General features: G+C 33.5%; 1 protein-coding gene across 1 annotated transcript; it reads right to left on the minus strand.

The window, feature by feature from the left end:
* Nucleotides 1-19,739: 19,739 nt before the first annotated feature.
* LOC112039033 (uncharacterized) lies at nucleotides 19,740-23,649 on the minus strand. The gene is made up of 3 exons (XM_024071874.2): nucleotides 22,793-23,649; nucleotides 21,802-21,986; nucleotides 19,740-20,476 (listed from the first exon to the last, which is right to left on the minus strand). Exons 1-3 carry the CDS (start codon nucleotides 23,343-23,345, stop codon nucleotides 19,946-19,948), a joined length of 1,269 nt encoding a protein of 422 aa, XP_023927642.2. The 5' UTR covers nucleotides 23,346-23,649; the 3' UTR covers nucleotides 19,740-19,945.
* Between the last annotated feature and the right edge of the window lie 341 nt (nucleotides 23,650-23,990).

Here is a 23,990-nt window from a genome sequence, read left to right on the forward strand (position 1 = left end):
GCTAACCACGGTAGCTAAGCACACTGTGAAAATAAAAAAGTAGAGCCATGAAGCCAAAAACCACAAGTTTGAGATTGTGAGATTTGTATGGTACCTAAGAGGGAAAAGTGACTTAATAAACAAAGGAAGTGTATGTTTATATGATGGTTTGATAATATTGGGAGCATGGACCATATCTTTCTTGAAAGCACCATGTAATTGCACTTGAAGAAATTAAGTTTCCACAAAATGAAGACACCCAACTTTGAGATAATGGGAGCAAGGAAGAGAAAACTGGTAAATCAATAAAGTCATATTCGAATTGAGGATTGTGAGAGTAAGAGAATAAAGCAACCATCAACACTACTAATAGGAATATTCTCACTGTAATGTGATAAAGTGTGAGTTGTAAAATAAAAATAGTGAATTTGTGTATAAATAATTGATAACTCATAATCTGCCACGTCATAATTGTGATAAAAAAAATTGTTATTTTATTTTAAAGGAGAAAGACATATTTTCTTGGACCAAATTTTCTCCCTTTTATCTTTTATTTTATTATTTACTAGTAAGTTACTCGTGCGATGCACAAATAATATTGTAATGTTTTATATAAGATAGTTTAGGAGAATATTGTATATATATCATAGCATAATTGTTATAGGACTTTATTAGTAATGAGTTCATTATGAAAAGTAACAATTATAAATTGCATACACATATCCATTATAATTATTCAATTGAAGTAATGAGAAGGAAAAAAAAAAAAAACTTTGGAGAAAAATTATAGAATAAAAGTTGATATAGAATGTGTCTCTCTCTTTCTCCTTAATTCTTAAATAAAATACACATCCTAAATAGTCACGGTTAATCACATCATTTACAAAATCCACAAATCCACAACATCTGACTTTGACATCAAAATCATAATCCCCGTTGTCACTCAATATAAAATGCAAGCCCACCTTCCTTGGTTGTATCCAACTCAAACAGGGTAAGATTAGATGAAACAACAATGTTAGGGCTAGGTAGGTGCCACCAAAAGATTGAAGGTAAATGAAATCATTTTTTGTCTGTGTGTATTTGATATGGAATGACATGAAGGGCTATGGGTAGATATATATATATATATATATAAAGGGTAGAAGTGCAAGAGGTGAAAATAATGAATTAAAATGCAAAGAGTTTTGTGTGTATGTGTGAAGGATGAAAAGTCTTGAAACATAGAACTAAATGATATAAAGAATATTTATTTTTTAATTAGAAAATTCTTAAAACATTGAACCAAATAAAACAAAATGTCGATAATTAATTTGTTCTTATCTCTCATGTGGCTTAAGAGTATTTAAATTCTATTCATAGACTGCGCCCCATGGTAGCACTACAAAAAAATTGTCCTGCTCCAGCGTTTTTTTCCCAGCGTTTTTACAAACCGCCGTAATAGATAAGCCTGTAGCGTTTTTTTAAAACGCTGGTATAGGAAGCCCAAAAGCACTGGGATAGGGTTACTAATTTCCCTTATGGGAAAGACCTATCCCGACGCTTTTGTAAGCGTTGGAATAGGTGGACCCTATTCCAACGCTTCCAAAAGCGCTAGGACAGGTCTCTCCCTATAAGGGAATAGAGTGATCTATCCCAACGCTTTCAAAAGTGTTGGGATAGGTCAATCCATTCCGTAATGGAGAAAGACCTGTCCTAGCTCTTTTGGAAGCGCTGGGATAGGTAGACCCTATTCCAGCTCTTCTAAAAGCGCTGGGACAAGTCTTTCCCATAAGGGAAATTAGTAACCCTATCCCAGCGCTTCCAAAAGCCCTGGGATAGGGTTACTAATTTCCCTTATGGGAAAGACCTATCCCGGTGCTTTTGTAAGCGCTGGAATAGGTTTGACCCTATTTCAGCGCTTCTAAAAGCGCTGGGATAGGTCACCAATAGGGGATTTTTTTTTTTTTTTTTTTATTACACAAGATAGAATTTTTATTCTAGCCTAATCTAAGTGTATATAGACCCAATAAATCCTTGAAAGCTAACCACGGTAGCTAAGCACACTGTGAAAATAAAAAAGTAGAGCCATGAAGCCAAAAACCACAAGTTTGAGATTGTGAGATTTGTATGGTACCTAAGAGGGAAAAGTGACTTAATAAACAAAGGAAGTGTATGTCTATATGATGGTTTGATAATATTGGGAGCATGGACCATATCTTTCTTGAAAGCACCATGTAATTGCACTTGAAGAAATTAAGTTTCCACAAAATGAAGACACCCAACTTTGAGATAATGGGAGCAAGGAAGAGAAAACTGGTAAATCAATAAAGTCATATTCGAATTGAGGATTGTGAGAGTAAGAGAATAAAGCAACCATCAACACTACTAATAGGAATATTCTCACTGTAATGTGATAAAGTGTGAGTTGTAAAATAAAAATAGTGAATTTGTGTATAAATAATTGATAACTCATAATCTGCCACGTCATAATTATGATAAAAAAAATTGTTATTTTATTTTAAAGGAGAAAGACATATTTTCTTGGACCAAATTTTCTCCCTTTTATCCTTTATTTTATTATTTACTAGTAAGTTACTCGTGCGATGCACAAATAATATTGTAATGTTTTATATAAGATAGTTTAGGAGAATATTGTATATATATCATAGCATAATTGTTATAGAACTTTATTAGTAATGAGTTCATTATGAAAAGTAACAATTATAAATTGCATACACATATCCATTATAATTATTCAATTGAAGTAATGAGAAGGAAAAAAAAAAAAAAAACTTTGGAGAAAAATTATAGAATAAAAGTTGATATAGAATGTGTCTCTCTCTTTCTCCTTAATTCTTAAATAAAATACACATCCTAAATAGTCACGGTTAATCACATCATTTACAAAACCCACAAATCCACAACATCTGACTTTGACATCAAAATCATAATCACCGTTGTCACTCAATATAAAATGCAAGCCCACCTTCCTTGGTTGTATCCAACTCAAACAGGGTAAGATTAGATGAAACAACAATGTTAGGGCTAGGTAGGTGCCACCAAAAGATTGAAGGTAAATGAAATCATTTTTTGTCTATGTGTATTTGATATGGAATGACATGAAGGGCTATGGGTAGATATATATATAAAGGGTAGAAGTGCAAGAGGTGAAAATAATGAATTAAAATGCAAAGAGTTTTGTGTGTATGTGTGAAGGATGAAAAATCTTGAAACATAGAACCAAATGATACAAAGAATATTTATTTTTTAATTAGAAAATTCTTAAAACATTGAACCAAATAAAACAAAAAGTCGATAATTAATTTGTTCTTATCTCTCATGTGGCTTAAGAGTATTTAAATTCTATTCATAGACTGCGCCCCATGGTAGCACTACAAAAAAATTGTCCTGCTCCAGCGTTTTTTTCCCAGCGTTTTTACAAACCGCCGTAATAGATAAGCCTGTAGCGTTTTTTTAAAACGCTGGTATAGGAAGCCCAAAAGCACTGGGATAGGGTTACTAATTTCCCTTATGGGAAAGACCTATCCCGACGCTTTTGTAAGCGTTGGAATAGGTGGACCCTATTCCAACGCTTCCAAAAGCGCTAGGACAGGTCTCTCCCTATAAGGGAATAGAGTGATCTATCCCAACGCTTTCAAAAGCGTTGGGATAGGTCAATCCATTCCATAATAGAGAAAGACATGTCCTAGCACTTTTGGAAGCGCTGGGATAGGTAGACCCAATTCCAGCTCTTCTAAAAGCGCTGGGACAAGTCTTTCCCATAAGGGAAATTAGTAACCCTATCCCAGGGCTGGGATAGGGTTACTAATTTCCCTTATGGGAAAGACCTATCCCAGTGCTTTTGTAAGCGCTGGAATAGGTTTGACCCTATTTCAGCGCTTCTAAAAGCGCTGGGATAGGTCACCAATAGGGGATTTTTTTTTTTTTATATTACACAAGATAGAATTTCTATTCTAGCCTAATCTAAGTGTATATGTGTGTGAAACTCCCTAGAGATTTGAACTCCGCCCTTACCCCCCACACCCCACAAGCACTTATACTTGTGAAGGGATGGATTTTTTAATTATCAAATGACCAATACTCCCTTAAACCTAGAAAAAGTCCAAAGTACCCTCCAACACATTGAAAAAGAGCAAAAACACCCCGATACCTAGAAAAAGACCAATATACCCCCAAACCCTAATAAATGATTGAAATACGCCCAAAAAATCAAAAATGACCCAAGCACCCATTAAGACATCGAAAATGACCGAAGTATCCCTTGTGCGTAAAACTAGCCAAAATACCCTCGATTACTTGAATAAGACCAAAATACCCTTATAAGTCTAATAAATTACCAAAATGCCCCTAGAAAGACAAAAAATGTCCAAAACACACTCGACACCCAAAAAAGGACTGATACATCCCCGAAACATTGAAAATGACCGAAATACCCCAAAAACATCGAAATGAACGAAATACCTCCTAAAAGCAAGAATGACAAAAGCACCCCCATGCCTAAAAAAGGTGGAAAACCTCCTGATTACTTGAATAATACTAGGGGTGGCAAAATCAACCCAAATCTATTTGCCTACCCAAACCCACCCAATTATTAATTCGGTTAAATGAGTATTAACCCAATTAAACCCAATTATGATCCAAGTATCATTTCTACAAATCAACCAATTTTAAAATACCCCAAAACCACTAAAATTACCAAAATACCCCTTAAACCTAAAAATTACTAAAATACCCCCAAAACCTAAAAAAAAAAAACTAAAATAACCCCAAAACCTACAAAATGACCAAAATACCCCCAATACCTAAAAATTACCAAAATACCTCCGAAACATAAAAAATGACTGAAATACCCCCTGAAACCATAAAAATGACCAAAATACTCCCAAAATTATAAAAAAAAAATGACCAAAATATCCCCAAAGTCCAAAAAATGACTAAAATATTCTCGAAACCTAAAAATTACCAAAATACCCCCTAAACCCAAAAAATGACCGAAATACCCCTGAAACCCAAAAAATGACCAAAATACCCCCCAAAACCTAAAAATTACCAAAATACCCTCGAAAACTAAAAAATGGCTAAAATAACCCCGAAGCCTAAAAATTGATCAAAATAACTTTGAAACCTAAAAATGACCAAAATACCCCCGGAACCTTAAAATTACAAAAATACCCCCAAAGCCAAAAAAAAATGACCAAAATACCCCCAACTAGCAAAATATTGGAGCTTATCTTTTGGTTTGTATATCTTTGCACACCTCTCCCTATTTTGGTTTATAGTTTGTCCTCTCAATGTACTTAGTTTAGTAGTTTCTTCTCTTTTTACATGATTTTGGACGTGAAGTCACCTAATTTACATCTTTTAAGTTATCTTAGTAGTCTATAATTTAGACTTAGATTTTGCAAGATTAACAGCTTGCTGTAAGTTTGAGTTCCTCTTTCTGGGAGCAAACCAATGAATTGCTAAAGGGTGAGTAAATCTACTTCATAATACCCTATTAGTCTATAATTATATGTCAAATTTTTTGCTGTGGTGGGTTGTTGATTTGGAGCAAGTGGGTGGCTTGCATGGTGATATAAGGTGGTTTACTTTTCATTATTGGGAGTGTTGATTGTCTTGTGAAAATTGTGATATTATTGTTCAACTATGTGTGAATTTATTTTATCTCCTCTTAGTAAATTCAAATATTCTGCTGCGGTGGGTTGTTGATTCAGAGCAAGATGGTTGAGATATAAGACAGTGTATTTTATTTTGGGAATGTTGATTGTGTTGTTCCTATTATGCTATAATTATTGATGATGAACTTAGTCATTCTCGCTAGAATTTCCTTAATAATTCCATCTTTTAAGTGATCATCTAAGTTTACTTTTTATCTATTGCTACTTGAGTAATACTCATGCATTGGTGTATTCAGTGATTAGCCCTAGGCAGACCAAGTATGGATCTAACTTGACTTAGACTTATATTTTTTAGTTTCGTGAACACTAGGTTCCTAGGTTATTGGAGTGGTCTAGCATTTTAAAGCTTTTCAACATAAGCTATGGAGTCAAATTCAAGGCATTATTGATTATTACCCATGATTAAGTTCAGATTTTCATCATCGATAAGTAGATGTATGGCTCCTTTGGAAGAATGGGCATGGCAATTTATGCTACAAGGACAATTACTTAATGCCCTTGATGAGAGATTGAGGGCTAGAGGTGGAATAGGTTCTGCCTATGCCAGCGCTTTCAAAAGCGCTAGTATAGGTCTTTTAAATTATATTCGTTCATATCTATACCAGGCTTTTGAAAGCGCTGGCATAGGTAGTACCTATTGCAGTGCTTTCAAAAGCGCTGGTATAGGTCTTGAATCAATATAATTTAAAAGGCCTATACCAACGCTTTTGAAAAGCGCGGGAAGGTCGGCGACCCTATACCCCATTCACTACACGGCGGTTTGAAGCGTCGGGATAGGAATTTTGACCTTATCCCAGCGCTTTCTGGGGCTATCCCAGCGGTTTTGAAAAGCTGGGATAGCCCCTTTTTTTGTAGTGTAGAGCCTCATGCTCTCCCTTATGAAGTCTCTACTTATATATATATATATATATATATATATATTGATATTGATTTGGCATAGAAGAAAACTGGGAATATGTTAATTAAATTCTATTTAATTCAAATATTATTTTGGGGATGGTCCCCACAGCCCGTTAGTGGTTTGCCACAACATTCTACCAATTCCCATTGTAACTATAGATTAAAAAAATAAATANCGGTTTTGAAAACGCTGGGATAGCCCCTTTTTTTTGTAGTGTAGAGCCTCATGCTCTCCCTTATGAAGTCTCTACTTATATATATATATATATATATATATATTGATATTGATTTGGCATAGAAGAAAACTGGGAATATGTTAATTAAATTCTATTTAATTCAAATATTATTTTGGGGATGGTCCCCACAGCCCGTTAGTGGTTTGCCACAACATTCTACCAATTCCCATTGTAACTATAGATTAAAAAAATAAATAAAAAAAATCAATTTGATCACCATGTATCAGCTCATGGTCTTCTACGACTTGTGCCACCACATTGTGCACACTTAAAAATATATATATATATATATATATATTTAATAGTGATTCTTGCAGAATGCTCCAAGTTACCAACCAACCATCATGAGTCTATTAGAAAAGTGCATGAGGATTTCTCAGTCTAAGAAATCAAACCCTGCCATGGCTAAAGAGTTAAGCCATAAAGATGATAATGATATGCAAACTTATGGTATCTCTTATCTTATTAGTAATATTGAAAAATTATAGAATACTATAATAATAAAAAAATAAAACGTATTTTGTTCCCTCTATAAGACAACTCTTTCTTTTTGCGTCCATAAAATATAAAAGTAATATTGTAATAATATTGTAATACTTTGATAATATTGTAATACAAGATTATAGGGTATGAATCTGTCCTAGAGATCGAGAAAGAGCATGGACCATATCTTTCTTGAAAGCACCATGTAATTGCACAAAATGAAGACACCCAATATCAAGCTCCTGTGGATTATGCAAGAACGGAGAAATAATACGAACAATTTTGAGATAATGGGATCAATGAGATCAAGGAAGTCAATAAAGTCATTTTCGGATATTGAGGATAGTGAGGGTAAGAGAATAAAGCCACCATCAAGGCCACTAAAAAGAAATTATATTCCAATTATAACATGGCAAAGTGTGAGTGGTAAAATAAAAATTGTGGGTTTAAGTATAAAATTATAGGTAATTATTCACAATTTGCCATGTCATAATTGTGACAAAAAATTGTGGTATGTTTATTATTTTATTTTAAAGGAGAAAGATGTACTCTTTTGGACTAAATTTTCTCCTTTTTATTTTTATTTCTTGGCATAGAAGTAGAACTGGGAATATGTTAATTAGCATATAAACGGAACATAATCGAAATGAGTCGAATGACATAGTGAAACGGTTGCAAAAATTTATGAATGAAATATATGTGTGTGTGTGTGTATTTAATTCAAATATTATTTTGGGATGGTCCCCTCAACCCTTAGTGGTTCTGCGACTTCTGCTACATTTTCAAAAATTCAACATTCTACCAATTCCCAAATCCCAATGTAACTATCGATTAAGAAAAAAAAAATCATTTTGATCATCACATATCAGCTCATGCACTACAAAACATGCGGCTATAGGTTAAATCTATAGCCACATTTATAAGTGGTTTTGGCCACGTTTTTAAAGCGTGGTTATAGGTTAAGTCTATAGTCGTGTTCATAAACGTGGCTATAGGTCCAGCCAAATATAAATATAAATATATATATATATATATAAATCTATAGCCGCGTTTAAAAAACGCAACTATAGGCTAAGTTTATAAAATATTAAATATTACTATTTATAAAATATTTATGTATTAAATCATATTATATATAATAAAAGTTGGGCTTAGGCGCTATGGTTGCACCAAGTGGCGGCACGAAATTGCAAAAAATTTCTTAGATTTTAAGAAAAAATATATATAAATTTTCTTCAACTATAATTTTTAAAACGTGGCTATAGCTATTCCTTATAGCCTTGTTTGAAAAATGCGGCTATAGAATGTCCTATAGCCCCATTTATAAAAACGCAGCCATTGGTCATTGCCTATAGCAGCATTTGTAAAAACGCGGCTATAGACCCCTCAGGCCTATAGTTACGGGTTTTAGGCCACGATTGAAAACATGGCTACAAAATAGGTGATTCTTGCATAATGCTCCCAAGTTACCAACCAACCATGTCAATTTGAAAAAGTGCATATGAGGATTTCTCAGTTTAAGAAACCGAACCCTGCATGGTATCTCTTATAATATAATTCTTTATGATTCAGCTTTAGTTAATAGCTCATAAATTAAAGTCTAACTATTAGCTCATAAATTTAAGTCTAACTATTAGATTCACAAAATTCAATTAATGTACAATGCATAATTAATGGACATTACATTTGCAAACAAGATACACAAACCCTAATATATACCATGGCATTTTAGGTCTAACATCCTTTTTTTGCTGAAGTTTAGTTCTAAAACATTCTAGCATCCTATTCTCTAACATATTTAATTTATGCCATCAATCAAACTTTATTGGATAAAACAAAAATAGAAACCTAGTACGTGAGGTGAGTGTAAGGTTGATTTTCTTTGTGTGTAGTGTACTGTTGCTTTATTTTATGAGTGTGCACTGGCACATCCTAGTATCCAACTCCAGACAAAAAGCAAACTTGCCAATATTACGTGAGACGCAAGTCCTCGCCTTTGCTGCTCTCTCTCACACTCTCAGATTGTTTCGCATACTGTCTCTCTCACTCTCAGAGTGTTTCGTCTGGTCTCTCTCTCTTTCTCTCTTCCACACAAAAAATCATCCTCATACTATTGATCTTCATTTTCATTTTCACTAAGAGAGAGAATGACAGAATCCACCAAACTTTGCTTCGACCCACAAAAACTTTACTAGAGTAAGCAAAGATCAATTGAATGAGCACCACATGAAGTGTGAGTGGATCATCGAGAACTATAAAGACATAACACTCGGGTCTCAAGATGGTTATCTGCTTACAAATTTTGAAGTGGGTGAATTCCAATTCGCCCACTTGGTTTACAAAGATCTGGATCAGAAGACATTTATTTTTGACACCATTCCAAAAGACCCTGACGTCACATACTAGCTTTCATAGAGCACAAAATTGTGAACCAAGCACATATATTTGATTCTAAGGTTGATCACCTATGTCACAGGTTTGATTCTAAAGAATGCATATATGCTTTTTCTATAGATGATGCATTTATTGATTCAGATGATTTCTTACTGGATGGTTCTCTACATGTTATTTTTGAAATGCACATATTAGTTGAGACTTTTTGGGTAGAGACTAATGGTTATCGTAACAATATTTCTTGGGTTATATGGAATTTCAAGCTCGTGAAGGTGCATATCCAAAATCATGTAGTAGCAAGCCCTTCCATTGAGATTTGTGAGTTTGTGATTCGTAGTTTTGAGAGGGTTATTCAATCAACCTCTAGTTGTCAAATTGTTATGAATAAGAAAGAGGGTGATGGAGATTATTTGGAGGTGACTATGAAGCAAGCTAACCGGTGTATATATAAGTTTCAAATTTCAGACGGTGATTGGAGCAACAACATCTTTACGAAGATGTCTAATTTAGATGATGAAGTCAAAAACAAGCTGATATTGCATGGGATTGACGAAGCATGTTATATCAAGGAAAAGATGGATAAGGATTACAAGAATCAAATTATCTAGAAAATATCCACTTTACTTACTTGAAGAATGTATTGAAGAAGGGGAAGAGAGTGGATGCTTGATTTCAGACTCCGACAATAGTTTTTGATGAAACACTAGCTGTTAGTCTCATAGTTTATCCACGAGGTATGTGTTTCCTACTTTGTGTTAAAATTGTGTTTGTTAAATTTGTTAGTTTGTGTTAAAATTGTGTTTCATAAAGTTGTAAGTTCGGTAAAAAAATTTAACTAATCACTAAAACTTAATGTGAATAGGGAAATCTCAGACACCACCTAAGGACCTTTCCTTTTTTATAGAAATGGAGAATTTCAAAGGAGGTTTCTTAGTTTACTATCGGCTACTAGTCCACAATCAAAAAGATAAAAATAAGCATGTTTTTAGACATGGACTAGAATGCCCCTCTATGGATAGAAATCAATGGGGATGATTAGACTTCATGAGTCTTAACATCCTATATGATGAGGGGCGGGGTTATACATATGATCAGAGCATTGTATTAGATGCTGAACTGTATATGTTCAAGGAGAGTTTTGAAGAGTTGAGCGCTTGTAATGGAGCATATAAATGGAGGTTGAGCAACTTTTTAGCATTAAAAGAAATCATGGAAACCCAAACACTACAGAACAAAGTATTTGAAATTGGTGGCTGCAAGTTTCAAATTGGTAAGATGGTATTGTTAATCGGTTTAGCTGTTGGGCTCTTTGTTTAGTATATGATTTTTGATTCCAAGATAGCTTCCATCATTATCATGCTGGGCTCTATATGCTCTTTGGTGTCATTTGTGCATACTTGGAGTGTGTAGCTGATCATTGTAAGAATCTTCAAGTCAGCTACAAGTTGTTTGTGTTGAATGAAAAAGACTCTGCCAAAAGTCTACAGAAGATGTTTTCTCTCTATACAAAGACTGGACAAAATACTTGTAGTTATGTTGTTCCCTGGTTCATCAAATTTTTGAAGATACGAGAAGAAAATTCTAGCTTTTTGAATGATGATGTAGTCATTATTCATTGTGAGATTCTTGATTACAAGGAAGTAGATGTTAGTTTGCATAGTACCCACACTACAAGAAAAAAGACTTAATACAACAAAATAAGTCGTTGCAATAACAACTAATGTCATTGTAATAGGTGTTATTGCAATGATAAAAAGGTTGATACAAGCCATTGGGTGTTATTGCAATGATAAAAAAGTCGATGCAAGACGTTGTAATAAACTCTAAGGCAATAGATTGAAAAAATCTCATTGCAATAGGTTGATTTTTTTTTATATTAAAAAAAATTAAAAATAAATAAATCATTTTCTTAAATAATAATTTTTTTTCATTAACCTATTTTGCAATTCAAAAACCATATCTAGGAACTATACTAACAATATAATTCGATTTGAAAAAAAAAAAAAAGATTACCTATTGCAACAACATATCTCAATGTATAATAAGAGTTACCTAATTGGTAAGATGGTATTGTTAATTGGTTTATCTGTTGGTTTCTTTGTTTAGTATATGATTTTTGATTCCAAGATAGCTTCCATCATTATCATGCAGGGCTCTATATGCTCTTAGGTGTCATTTGTGCATACTTGGAGTGTGTAGTTGATCATGGAAAGAATCTTCAAGTCAGCTATAAGTTGTCTGTGTTGAATAAAAAAGACACTGCCAAAAGTCTACAGAAGGTGTTTTCTCTCTATACAAAGACTGAACAAAATATTTGTAGTTATGTTGTTCTCTAGTTCATCAAATTCTCGAAGATACGGGAAGAAAATTCTGGCTTTCTAAATGATGATGTAGTCATTATTCATTGTTAGATTCTTGATTACAAGGAAGTAGAGGTTAATTTGCATAGTACCCAACTAGTTCTTTTGTGAGTTACATTTAGTAAGCTGATGTCCTTTTTGTCTAAATTCAATGTGTACACGTATTAAGTTCTTTCTTCTTCTTTGGATATTCATGCTACCAGGTTTTGGCCTTAAATAATGATTAGAATATTTGCAATCAGCTCACTGATTCTAATGAAGAAGAATTGATTATCAACATCTCCAAAAAACTTTCAAGTGAAGTATGTTTCCAGAGAGGTGAAGATGATTCTCCACAACAATTGTTTTTGGAAGAAGAACATTTGTTGGGTGTTGGTGGATTGGCTAGACTTTTACTCAAGTTACAAGAGTGTTACTTTGATGGTCTTGAGGAAGCTGATATGTCCCTACAACAAACAATTAGTGATGTACTACTACATATAATTGTTCAGTGTTGCCAGTCTTTAACCTGCACTGCAACAACATGTGAGTCTCTTCCAATATATTATTTATTTTTCTTGTGTATGTTGCTTAGATATCAACATATATGTTTGGTAGTGTCATCAAGTTTTGGATTCTATATGTCAATGGAACTTTAGCAGTGAATTGGGGGAATAGATATTGCTTCAAGTTCCCACTTTCTTAGCAGATTTAAAAGATAGAGCACTTGAAGCTACCATTGACTTGTTATTCAAAGCTGCCTCTCAACACCTGCATCTGCTCAAAACAGTATGTATCTTGAGCAACTAGAAGTTGTTAATGAATATATATATATATATATATATTTTGTGAGCTGTATTTTGCATCTATCCTCTCTCTTAATCTATATAACTGCCTTTGTAGGTCAGTGTTGTTAGAACCCGACTAGAAACTTTGGGCCGTAAGGCATCTCCATGTCTACTGGATTTTTTAGGCAAACATGTGAGAAAACAGGCTGAGATTGCCTAAGTTATGTTAATAGAAATCAATTCTATTTTTGGGGTTAATAAAAATGAATTAGAAACTGAGAGCTTGCTTGGAGATGATCACTTATTTGATATCTTCTTTTTGCTTGATATTCTGTTGGTGTCTTCTCTTTACAATAGAGCATGCCAGGCTTTTGAGAGAGGTGTTACATGTGGATTCATTACAGCTAATTCAGTGAATGAAGTCTTGAAAATACACCATAAGCAAAGATCAGGTTCTATAATTTCTGATGAAAGAGATGCGTTGGGAAATATGCAGTCATTATCTGTTGAAAAGGTGGTGCTTGACAATGTTGTCATTCTTGACAATGTTGTTATTCTTGCCAAATCCCTCTTTGTCTTTGGACACCATCGAGTGCTTGATTTTGTGAAGAGGATTTATTGAATATACTTTGGATTATTTGATGAGAAGGATTGTAGGAATAAGTTGAGAGAGCTAGTTGATCATGCAATGAACCTTGATGATAGTTGTTGTGATAAGAATTTTGACATATTGCTTTATTCAATTGATGGGAAACAAGGATTAGCACAATCAGCACTATGGATGATGAGGGAGGCTATTGATACTATGTTAAAGGACACCAGAAAAGAAAGTACCAATACTCAACAAGAACTTTTAAGCATGATGTCAAAGAACTCCTCCTTAGAGACTGCTTTGTCTAATTTTAAAGTATGTCGTCTCACCTTTGTTGATTTAGTCAGTCATAAATATGCAACTAAAATAGGATTTTATTGTTATAAAGATTGTATATTGGAATTCGATTATGGATCCTATCCTATAAGTAATAAAGCTTCAGGTCTTTAATTGTTTAGTAAGTCAGGAAGCAGAAAAAGGTTTACATCTTTGCATTGTGGGGAACAATTGGAATATAAACCTATGAAATTGAAGCATGCATTTATCCCATAAGTTATTGTGCCATATGGTGCATGTATGGTGAATCATATTATTCTTTTTAATTTTTAAATGGGAAAGGTGAAAAAAAGAAAGCCATGTCACCTAAATAGACTTTTAAGTGTTTAATCATTAATGATACATGAAGTAGCTAAAGAGAGAGATGATCTTGCTATAAATTTGATAAGTACAGAGGAGGAAGTAGGCCAACTGCGACAAAAAGTTGATAATTAACCTTGAGAAAAAGGAGAAGGAAGCAGAGATTGCAAATTATGCAACAAAGTTTGAGGCCTACAAGGTTTGTTTGCCCCTTTATTCTGTTCTTGAAATTTTTTTATCCCACCAAATATTGTAGTTTATGGTGCATTTAAGGTGAACCATATCATTCATTTTCATTTTTAAATGGGTAAAAGGAGAAAGTCATGTTACCTTAATAGACTTTAAGTGTTTAATCATTAATGATGCAGGAAGTAGTTAAAGAGAGAGACAATCTTATTGAAAATTTGAGAAGTACAAACACTACAAGAAAAAATATCTATTGCAACTACAAATTCGTTGCAATAAGGTGTTCTTGCAATGACGAAAAAGTTGTTGTAAGCCATTGTAATAAACTCCAAGGCAATAAGTTTATACAACAAAAAATCTCGTTACAATAAATCCTAAATATTGCAACAAACAAGTTGATGTAATAACTTCTTTATTACAACAAATAACTTTGTAGCAATAGATTATTGCTTCAAAGGTTTTGTGAAAAATGTCATAGCTTACTACAACAAACAACCTTGTTGCAATAGGTTGAGTTTTTTTTTTTTTTTTTTTTTAATTTTAAATTTGTCTATTACCCTATCTTGCAATTTCACATTATAAGATAATATAAATATTATATTTAGGAACTACAATTTAAAGATATAAATTAATAAATGCAAAAGTCAAAGTACTCCATCAAATTGATATGTCCAAGAACACAATATATAAATAACTTGTTGAGTTTATGATCAAACACATAGTTTCAAAAGTAAATATACACATATATACACAATTGTAAGAAAATTTACTTTTAGAAAGTGATATCCATGCATGCTTCACAAGCACTTCATTGGCCTCCACTATACAATTGAAAAAGAAAAAGAAAAAGAAATAAGTATAAATTGAAATATATATTATATATGTGTGTGTGTGTGTGTGTGTGTGTGTGTGTGTGTCTCAATAGAATAAAAACAAGAAAATATTTAACCAATAGACTAACATGTAACAAAATCAAATGGCATTCAAGATATGTCCTCCTGAATCTCTGTCTTTTGATATTTTCTATATTGAGAAATGATATGTACACCTCTCTTTCTATATTAATTCCAACTAAGGCCTTGGAGTAGTCAATGGACCGAGTGGACCCGTCCCAGCCCTTTTTGCTTGGCCCATGGGTACAATGGGCTGGATATAGTAAGCTATTAACTAGTTAATGAGCCGAATTGGGCTAGGCCCAAAAAAAAATAAAAATAAAAACTCTTACCTATGACCCTACCTATGGGTAATACTCATTTTGTATTTGACGGGCTAGGCTACCATATTGGGTCTAATGGGTTACTCATAGACTTGTGTTAGCATATTATTTTATTGTTTATTATAAGAAAAAAAAATCATTTTTTATAAAGGAATTATCAATCAATTTTTTAAAAGGAAAGAATTAAAGAATTTAATACATAATTAATTTTTTTATGGTCAAATCTATTTAATTTTTTTGATTTGTTGATGGAAACATATTTAATTTTTTTTATTAATGCTTTAAATAGTTTTTTATATTTATCTTTAATTAAAAAAAATGTCAAATGGTTAATTCAAAGTTGCTAGACTACTAGAAAAATATATATTTAGTAAACTAAGTTTAACCAAATCACTTTACCTATCTTAGTGGTTGGGGAAGATCTCTTAAGAAAATCTTCTATAATGTCTCAAGATCAATCCTTCATATTTTAGTTATGAATTTTGATTTATTGGGCTAGACGATGAGTTGGGCCAACAGGTTGGGCTACTAGGCAAGCCCAGCGAGCCCCTATGGACATGAAAACTAGCCCCATGAATTGACTCGATGGACTTGTGAACTATCCATGGGCCTTAATAACAACGGACTAGGCTGCCTAGTGCCCATCAGCCTAGTGGGCCATCAGGATACTAGATCGGGTTGTAGGCAATAGGCTATTTGGTGACCCTTAGTTCCAATTGCAGCACTAGCATGCGAAAAGAAACATAAATAAAACCGATGCAATTATTATTATTTTTTTTTATAGAGTTTCGATTAATGGTGTCAGCTTTTAATGATTGTATCATTTATCATTAAACTAAGACACCAATTAATTTTTTGGCGTAGAAAGGGATTGAATTTCAGATCTCGTATTCATCTGAGACTTAATTAGTTTTTTTTTTTTTTTTTTTTTAAGGAAAAGAAGAGATTTTGCCAGTTGAGCTAACTAGAAACGACAACATATTATATAATACTAACCTCTGAGCAAACTCTCACACGCATGCTCAGATGCTCTTCTATTTTTTGGGTAAAGGTTAATAATTAGCATCCACTATAATTTGAGATTACTGCATTTTTCAATCACAAAAAAATCTAAGGGTGTAATGAGTATTATGCATTTGTAGGTGAAATTATTTTTCATCACAACCCTAGGTTTTTTTTGTAGTTGGAAAATGTTGTAATCCTAAATTATAAAAGATGCTAATTATTAATTTTTATCCAATAAAAATAGAAGTCATTGAGCATGCGCTGATTCCAATTTAAATCCTAACATTTTTTTTTTTTTTAATTTACATCAAGGCAAATACATCAAACATCCACTACACAAAGTATACTTTACATGGAACCTAAGTCCAAATAAGAAACATATAGGGCAAAGAAGCTTGTTTCGCCTATTCCCTCTGTTCCCCTATTAGTAAATAGGAAGGGACACAAAAATGCTTGATGGGTTATTCAGTACTTAACTACTTATTCTTCCATATCTTTTCAAAATGCTTCAGCACCACCTTATCTTGCCATCTTGGTATTATATGTTCCAGAGTTGAATTGGCTACCACTTTGCTAGTTGTCATCAATATAATACAATTCCTTCTCATGTCTAAAAGCAGGATAGAAAGAACCCTCAAAGATATAACAGTATAGGAGTAGTCTTCCTCTGAATCCTGAAATATTGCAACCTCTACAATTCTTACATTGAAATGAAACACCACAACCTTTACCTGTCTTAGACTTAGAAGCTTCAATTAGGAACAAAGTTTGCCAGGAAAAATAAAAAAGTATCCTTTCTCTTTTCAAATGCACTTAATGGTTCTTCTCCTAATTCATATCCAAACTCACATCAAGTAGCTTGTCTCTACACAATAAGTCAATAACATACCAATGGAGAGGCACGCTTATAGAAACTGAATGATTAATAAAATTTCTTAGTTTTTGATACTTGGTTGTGCCCCGGTTTAGTGGTTTATTGTTAAAATCTTTTACTTACAGAAAAAGAATGAACTATTACCCAATTTTGAACAATACAACAATGTTAATTTTGCAGTTATAATAGCAAAATATTAAACTTATCTTTGAATTAAGTAAGATCCACATTCTCTTTTGCTAATAATAATGTATAAGTTCAAACATTGAGTTTTAAGATGATCAGTTCAAGTTTTAAGTTGTAAATTCCATTTTAAAGAACAAACCACTTAAAAGATAAATATTCCCAAAAAAAAAAAAAAAAAAAAAAGGGGGTGGGGGCTGGGGAGTTTAAATTTTTTTTTAAATTAATTTTTATAATCAGTGATCTTATTTCTCTCATGTTAATTTCGCTATTAAATTGTTCTATCATAGAGAAATTGCAAGCCGTAGTGAGATTATGAGAGTAAAGAAATCTATAACAACATAACCACAAAGAAAGTCCCAAACCCATAAATATCGATGATTATTAAAAATTAGAAGAAAAAAAATTGATCATAAGTTGTACTAAATTTAGGTAAGAATTTTAATATATGACTAATTACATTTACTTTTTTAAAAAATATCATTTGACTAATTGTTTATATTTTTATGATAAAAAATAGAAGAAATCTATATGTATGCACATGTTACATGCTTTTTTTTTTTTTAATAATTTGACTAATTATTTATATTTTTATAATAAAAAGTGTTTTTAATTTAAATGCATCCATACACTTGCATGGATTACATACTCGTGATTTAATAGTTAAGAAATTATTGTCAATTTTTGTAAGTGTTTGCTATTTAGAAGTTGAGCCTTGATGAGATAACAAGTACCTTTCACCAAAAGCAATAAGTTGTGGGTTTGAGTCTGCAAATATCTTTTAAAAATTCAGTGTGAAGCTATCTACCATAGCTTCTCACAAACTCCCAAAAGTGGGAGTTTTGTACATAAGGTATGACCTTGTAATCATTCTCTATTTGAGAGAATGGTTGGATTAATGAATTTGAGAAACATAATCAATGAATAATGAATAGATTTGAAGTTGAAGCTATCTGATAATTGTGTATACGCATGTATGGTGGTTTTCGTGCACTATGGTATCTTTATGGAAGAGGAGTATTAGTATTGCCCTGAAATAGCCAAATTCATTTGTTCTTTGGAGAATATTAGGACTTCCACTAATTAAACAAAAACAAAATAGAAAAACAAAACAAAACAAATTTCCACCATTTCTTTCTCATAAAAAATCTCAACTACACAATGTAGAGCTTGGTTAGTGATTCCCAGATCAGATTGTTACACACAAAATATTTCTTAACTTTTGTTATTTGTGAACTTGACTTGTTCAATTATTTTGTGATTATTCTCTCAATTTACATGATATAACAATAACTTGGCTTAGAGATAACTGCAAATAATTATTGTCAGTAAAATTTGATAAACCCACGGAACCATGATGAGAGCTCCAATGGATGAGAAAGTATATCATACGTTTGATGCATGTAGCCTCCCTCTTGCAGTGGATAAGTCCCACACATTAATGAAGCACTATAAGAGGGAAGCTACATTACAAATACGTGGTATTATTTTCCCCAATTGAAATCAAATAGTGTAGTAATTGTTGGATACAATAAATGTTGATGTAAAAGAGGTCATGGACGCTTCTTGTGAGAGTGATTGTGCTGCCCAACCCCATGTAGGATTCATTACCTAAATCAGTAAATTGGTTATTCTATCGATACACACTCGTTCATATATTTTGATACAACTTACACATTTATTAATGCAAATAAATTACATTACTTTTATATAGATCTACCACTGAAACTTAGTAAAAAATAATCCAATCACCACTTACCACATGACTAAGTTGTATCAAACTATGTGGGTAAGTGTGTGGTCCTAGTCATTTTGTATGGTCTTTTTGTATACGAGTAGAACAAAAGTCTTTCATTCTTGATTTCTTGTGCTCCTTTACTCCGCCTCTCATCTCAGCCACTTGATTTGAATTGCTTGGTTATTCTTTTGGGGCTATAGACCCGAGCCCCCGCAAGTATAAAGATTAATCTTGAATTAAAATGGGTGAAAGATTCTGTTATTAACTTTCAGTCTCTTAAATTCATAATATAGCTCTATACAATCATGGTGAAACTCCCCCCAATTAACCATCGACTTGTAATGAGAACAAAATAGATTTAAAGTGGATGGGGATCCAAGAAGTTGAGTGCTTAATTATGATACTAGTTATAGCTTAAGAACATTATTCTCCTCTCCTTGCTCAAAAAATCTGCCTGTGCCTTTGATGATGACAGTTGTGGCGGAGACAGGAAGAGCACAGCCACATAATAGAGTAAACTAACTTATTAATGTCCCAATTTCTATACAACCTAAATCTGGCTATTTAACAATGGATAATTCTCTAAATGAAGACTGACTTATTAATATAAACAATAAATAATTCTTAGGCACAGAACCCCCAGGGATCGAAAAAAGGAAAAAAAAAAATGGTAGAAACTATACAATAAATCAAGGATAAAACAAACTGCCAAACTCTATTCAAAATCATCAACAGTAAGCCAGTCATTTGAATCCTCACCTTCTGAATCTTTATCCTGAATATTTGACTGCCCTTCCTTTTGCTGTCCATGGCCACACTGAGTCTCAGGACTTCGATTGAGTTGAACCCAGTCACTGCATCCGTTTGAATGGCCTTCCTTTTGCTGCTTTAGACTAAGGCATGAGAGTCTATTAGAAAGATCATTATCATCATCCTCCAGATCACTGAATGTTACGTCCTCCTCATGGTCCTCCTCATGTTCAACTTTGTTTTGAGCATGCACAGAAGTCCCTGTTTCAATATCTTCCTCTTCCAACCACTTTTCAGTATTCCCTTCATCATCCATTGCAACTTCTGCTCTTCTGATATCAGTTGAATCAACTTTTAAATCAGATTGCATATTTTCCCCTTGTGGCTTGCTTACCTTGCTACTATCTTGAGATCTATCAAGAGTCTTACTGTTCTCATTCTCCAACTGTGCATTCTTTTGCAGCTTTTGCAGAAGTACATCCCTCGCTTCAAGAATCTGCAAAGAAACAAATTTCAGCAAAGATACATTTGTTTGAAAGGGAAGTTTCTTACACAAAATGAAAATGGGAAAGGACATATATATTATCTTTACTAGCTTTAATAAACAAATTTCCCGAACAATACTATACATGGGAAGCTCAAGGTCAGTGTTTCTGGACAAATATAACAGTAGACATTTTGAAAGTGCAGTTTTTACTTTTTTTTTCTTTTGACCACTCTCATGGGAAAAACTTTAAATAAAATGAAAATATAAATAAAATGGAAACAAATTATTTAGTACTAGTAGCACAGAACAGCCAATTCCTTTGAAGTAATAGTTCACTCTTTCAACAACTAATTTCTATCTAAATACTAAGGAAGTACAAAAACTAAACGTTTAATAGCCAGTTTAGAAGAAACAGAAAAAGAATCAGAGCATCATTTACATCAGAAAGACGGGGAAATGTATCTATGGACTTTTAATATCAAAACAACACAGAAGAAACAAGATTTTCAGTAATATGAACTAGAAATATAATCCAAAAACATGTAATACTAGAGCAAGATGATGGATTGACCATCCCAGAAGTATCACAGGATAACCCCTCAGCGGAACATAATACAGCTTTCCACAACCTATGCTTTGGCATTAGTGAAAGGCAGCTATAATGTTTACAAGTAGGGTGGCACACAATGAAGTTGAATGCTCAAGGAAAGCATGGTGCGAGAGCAAGAGAGAAGAAAAGAACCACACACACACACACACACACACACACACACACAAAAAACACAACAACAACAACAACAGTAGCAACAATTACTGACTGGGTTGCATGACAGGGCTCATAAAAGATTACAAGTCACGCAGATCATGGGTCCATTTATTTGAGTCACATAACAGGCTCAAATAACAGGAACTTCAGGTCACAAGTATCACAATCATTTGTAACAAAAGCTCAAACATACAAAGAAGCAGTCAAAATCACATACAAGATGCACAAAAATTAATCCTTGAGCAAAACATGCCACCGTCATGCCAAAGAACCTTTTTGGAAGAAGAAGAACTACTTTTTGGCTGGCACATTGGGTTTAGCATAGTGAAAGACAACAATTTTAATTATCACTGTAAATTGCAGAAAATACGTTTCCAATGGTACAATGCTTGCACCTAATAGGCATAATTTTGCGCTGAAAAGCCAGACAACATGCCATAAGATCATTTCCAGGCCCATTATCAATCTGCCCGTGGGTTTGCCAATAGCATATTATATTTGAGTTTATAATGCATGCAAATGCAATTGAAAAGAAACAAAGGATAACATAGAGAAAAAAAATTCTTGCCTTAGACGTAGATAGAAGCTCAAAATCATGTTCACTTAATCTTGGCAGCAACAATATAAAATAAATTATCCAAAACTGTTCTTCACTCATATAACTTTGAAGTTTAAGTCTGAGAGCCGCCAAACTTGGGGCCAAATGTTCAACAGTTGAAGCATGTTCTTTCTGAACATCAGACATATTGAAATCTGCGATAAAACAAGCCAACCCATAAAAATTATTTTTTAATATGCATCTCCATTCATTTATTCCATCGTCTTAGATAACAGAAATGCATGACTTAAATATAAATATGCAATGTTCTAAAGCTTTGCTCTAATGATCATCAGCTTTCATGAACACAAATGTTTTGACTAGCAGTCAGCAAATTTTCAATTGATAATCCACGGCATATTACTACATCAATATAATTGTAACTGAAATCGTTAGACCATGATAGAATCACATTCTAGCTGTCGCCAACAACAAGGAAAAGGTTTCATCTTGTTTGATAAATTCCATAGCCCACTAATCCTCAAAGGTTTTAGATTCCTTCTGTATCCCACCAAGCCCAGTTCTGGGCTCTGTACAATTTGTAAGCTATTTGTTTCTCCTTCTTTCTCCTTCTCTGGTCTTCCGCTTACCTCGTGCATATAAGGACTATGCCCATTTCATTTTCTTTTCTAAATTGAAAAGTTAACTAAATACTTTTGAATTAACTAGGTGATAAAGTGTATGATTTTGATAGAATACTATGACAAAGAATAGATAAATGTGTCCCAAATCCGATTAGTCTGTTGAGGATCAATAACAGCCCATCAAAATCCAACAAGGAAAATTGGTAACAAGTAGCAACTAAAGTTTAACTAACTATCTCACCATCTAATTCCTTAGCAATGAAACTAAATTGGAAAATAATAATAATAATTTATAAACAAAGCCAATGCCGTGCTATTTTACCTAACTCACTAATATTAACCAATTCAAAATATTTACAGATAAACATAAAAGCTACCATTATTATCGAGTGGTAAAGGAAAATCGGTCCAGAGCTCGGGTCGCGTGGAAATCTCCGAAACGAAATCGAGAACATCATCGGTGACTCCAGGAACATCATCGTCGTCCTCGTCTTGTCGAAAAGCTTCTTCTTCTTCTTCTTCCTCCTCCTCCTCCTCGTTGTTTTCGAACAGTAACAAGTTGGAAGCGAGCTTCGAGATCTCACTCACGGCTTTGGCACTGGACAGAAGGGACAACCTACTCTTCAAGCTCCCACCGATTTCAACAAGATCGTTGCGAATTCCAACGAGAGCTTGAGATTGAGATTGCGATTGCGATTGCGACTGTAATTCTGATGATGATGATGATGGATCAACGGCTGCGATTGAAGAAGGTGGTGGCGGTGGGGCCAGGAAGTTGGCGACGCCGCGGAACTGGCGGCCGAGGGTTTGGCCGAGGGCGGAGAGGTCGTCTTTAACGCCACGTGGAGTCGTGGATGGGCTGTGATCATCGTGATCCTGCTCCGACGAATCAGGACCGTCGGATTGGAACGATTTGAATAGCCAAGACATTACTGTAAATTTGAGTTAATGAAATTGAGAAACAAGAACATAATCGAAGAATGAGGATTAGGTACTTGAATTTGAAGCTCTCTGTTTTTGTTTTTTATAAAGTGCTTTCTAGTCTTATCTAAACAACTGTTAAAAGCGAGAAGCCGAGAGTAATGCCTTTTTTTTTCTTTTTTATTTAATATAGAGTTAGGGATTTTGTTTTGCTTCGCTTTTTGTTCTAGACTTCGTTGTTGTTTAGGAACAAAGAATGTTTTGTTGGAATTGAGTTGCCACGTCACTTTTCTTATACATCCCGTGACTTTGTTTCCTTCGCGAGTCGTTTCGGTGGTAGACTTGTAGTCGTACGCTAGCTCATTCATGGTGATTGTGTTTTGTATCATTTTCACATTTTATTGTTGTTTTTTTTTTTGTTTTGTTTTTAACTTGCACAAATATTGACAAGTACATTTAGAACTTGAAAGCTATGTAAATATTATTAATTAATTAATTATACAGTGCAGAAAGTTATTGACCACAAGAATGAAATTCCAAATTAAGCACGTTAATGAAAACAAGGGGCTATATATATATCATTGTCACCCATGTGGGTATAATTGTGTGTGGTGGTTCTAGTGTAGGGTAGTGTGGTGTCCATTGAAAAGTACA

The sequence above is a fragment of the Quercus suber genome, unplaced genomic scaffold (genome assembly GCF_002906115.3).
Source record: "Quercus suber isolate HL8 unplaced genomic scaffold, Cork oak 2.0 scaffold_436, whole genome shotgun sequence".
Taxonomy (NCBI): Eukaryota; Viridiplantae; Streptophyta; class Magnoliopsida; order Fagales; family Fagaceae; genus Quercus; species Quercus suber.